Source organism: Nanorana parkeri, unplaced genomic scaffold, assembly GCF_000935625.1.
Source record: "Nanorana parkeri isolate BGI_ZX_2015 unplaced genomic scaffold, ASM93562v1 scaffold109, whole genome shotgun sequence".
Taxonomy (NCBI): domain Eukaryota; kingdom Metazoa; phylum Chordata; class Amphibia; order Anura; family Dicroglossidae; genus Nanorana; species Nanorana parkeri.
This window is the reverse complement of record NW_017306377.1, coordinates 485,329-486,900: the sequence shown is the minus strand read 5'-3', so window position 1 is coordinate 486,900 and position 1,572 is coordinate 485,329. Positions and strand designations below refer to the sequence as shown.

The 1,572-nt window shown below is 49.6% G+C and overlaps 1 protein-coding gene across 1 annotated transcript in view; it reads right to left on the bottom strand.

Annotated features, from left to right (window-relative positions):
* Window positions 1–606: 606 nt before the first annotated feature.
* Window positions 607–1,572, bottom strand: part of B3GALT6 (beta-1,3-galactosyltransferase 6) — a 1,531-nt gene continuing 565 nt past the window's right edge. Inside the window, exon 2 of the mRNA XM_018553078.1 lies at window positions 607–1,572. Coding sequence (XP_018408580.1) covers window positions 880–1,572 — 693 coding nt within the window. The 3' untranslated portion in view covers window positions 607–879.

The following is a 1,572-nucleotide window of genomic DNA, read 5'->3' as shown; positions in this document are numbered from 1 at the left end:
GTGCTGACACTGTCCTTCCTTCTGGAGGGGGGCTACTTTTGTTCCACATGGTCCCTGTGTGTGTTGTAAAAGTAGTCACCACCCCAAGCTCACTCCCATGATGGACTACAATCTGGATACAAATGAGTAAACTAAACATGAGATCGTAGTCCTTCACGGGAGTGAGCTTGGAGCGGTGGCTACTTTACAACACACACACAGAGACCATGGGAAACAAAAGCATCCCCCCTCCAGAAGGAAGGACAGTGTCAGCACCAATTCAGAGATGATTTGAGGATCTACAGCCGAGTGATATACACATAAGATACATTTTTATTAATAGTTGGGGGACTTGAATGCATTTTTAAGATTTAACTCCGGAATTTAGTGTCAGTTTACATACTATCAGCATGAAATGTAAGGAAGAAAAAAAAATGTGGTTATTCCAGATGCTTCTCCTCACTCCGTTCTAGCCATGTGCAGTTGGTACTACAAGATGTTCCACACACAAGTTCTACTCTGCCCTATATCTCTCTTACGTTTTTTTTTCCGAATAACAATATGTCAGACGGGTGAGACAAAGGCTGCACAAACGGTCAATCCTTCTTCACCCATGCAGTAAAATATTATTGTCAGCAATGTTCAAAACTTTATTGCATTCAAGCATAACGTGGGCCACCTCCAGCCATGATCAGGAGCAGCAAATGCATCATCACACCAATTCTCAGGGTGTCATCTTTCCCTCTGGCATCAAAAGGAAGGGGAACTAAAGCCGATGATGAACTTTGGTTTTCAGTCATCAGCCAAAGTCTCGAATACAAGAGTAAGCAACATATACAACTTCCCATTGGCCCATCTCCAGCCCTTGACAAGAGCAGGCATTGTCAGCTTGGTGATCCGTCAAGGTATGCCATCTTTCCGCTGGCAGCATTGTGACGGGGGCACCCCCCAGTCATAGATGTAAGATAACCTCAGCTTCACCTCCTCTTTGCATAGCTTTCCATCTTTGGCCAGTGTTTGGTGCTTCTCCAACATATCTTCGATGCTCTGCTTGTGGGTGACAATATATTTATTATTGCAACCTCTGGACTTGTATTCGGTGTCGAAACGGGTGTCGTGAACCCTCTTGACATCCACCGGAGCCAGCCAGGTGCCCAGGGATACGTCCTCGCTTTGCCACTGGGCTAGGTAGTCTTTGCCGATTCTCAGATAGTGGACCAGGTCCCAGGAGAGCACGTAGCCCCCTCCCAAAGCATAGGGCAGGTAATAGTCGCACAGGACCCAGGAGCTCTCTTTCCACTTCCCGGCGCCCTTCACTCGTCCCCGGCCGGAGAAGAAGCCCCAATAGAGGCGGCGCGGCTCTTTGCCCCTTAGCTCCTCCAGCAAGACATCCAGCCGGGCGAAGGTGTCGTCGTCTGCCTTTAGCACAAACTTGTAGTCGATGTGGCGGTCCAGCCACACGTACATGAGCAGCAGTTTGGCCGTCAGGTTGTCGTACGAGTCCCGCAGCTCGGGCAACAGCAGGAGGTCGCCATGACGGCGTTGCTCCATTTCCAGAGACGCAGCCTCGTCCTCCCCTAACCCCGCCGTCCC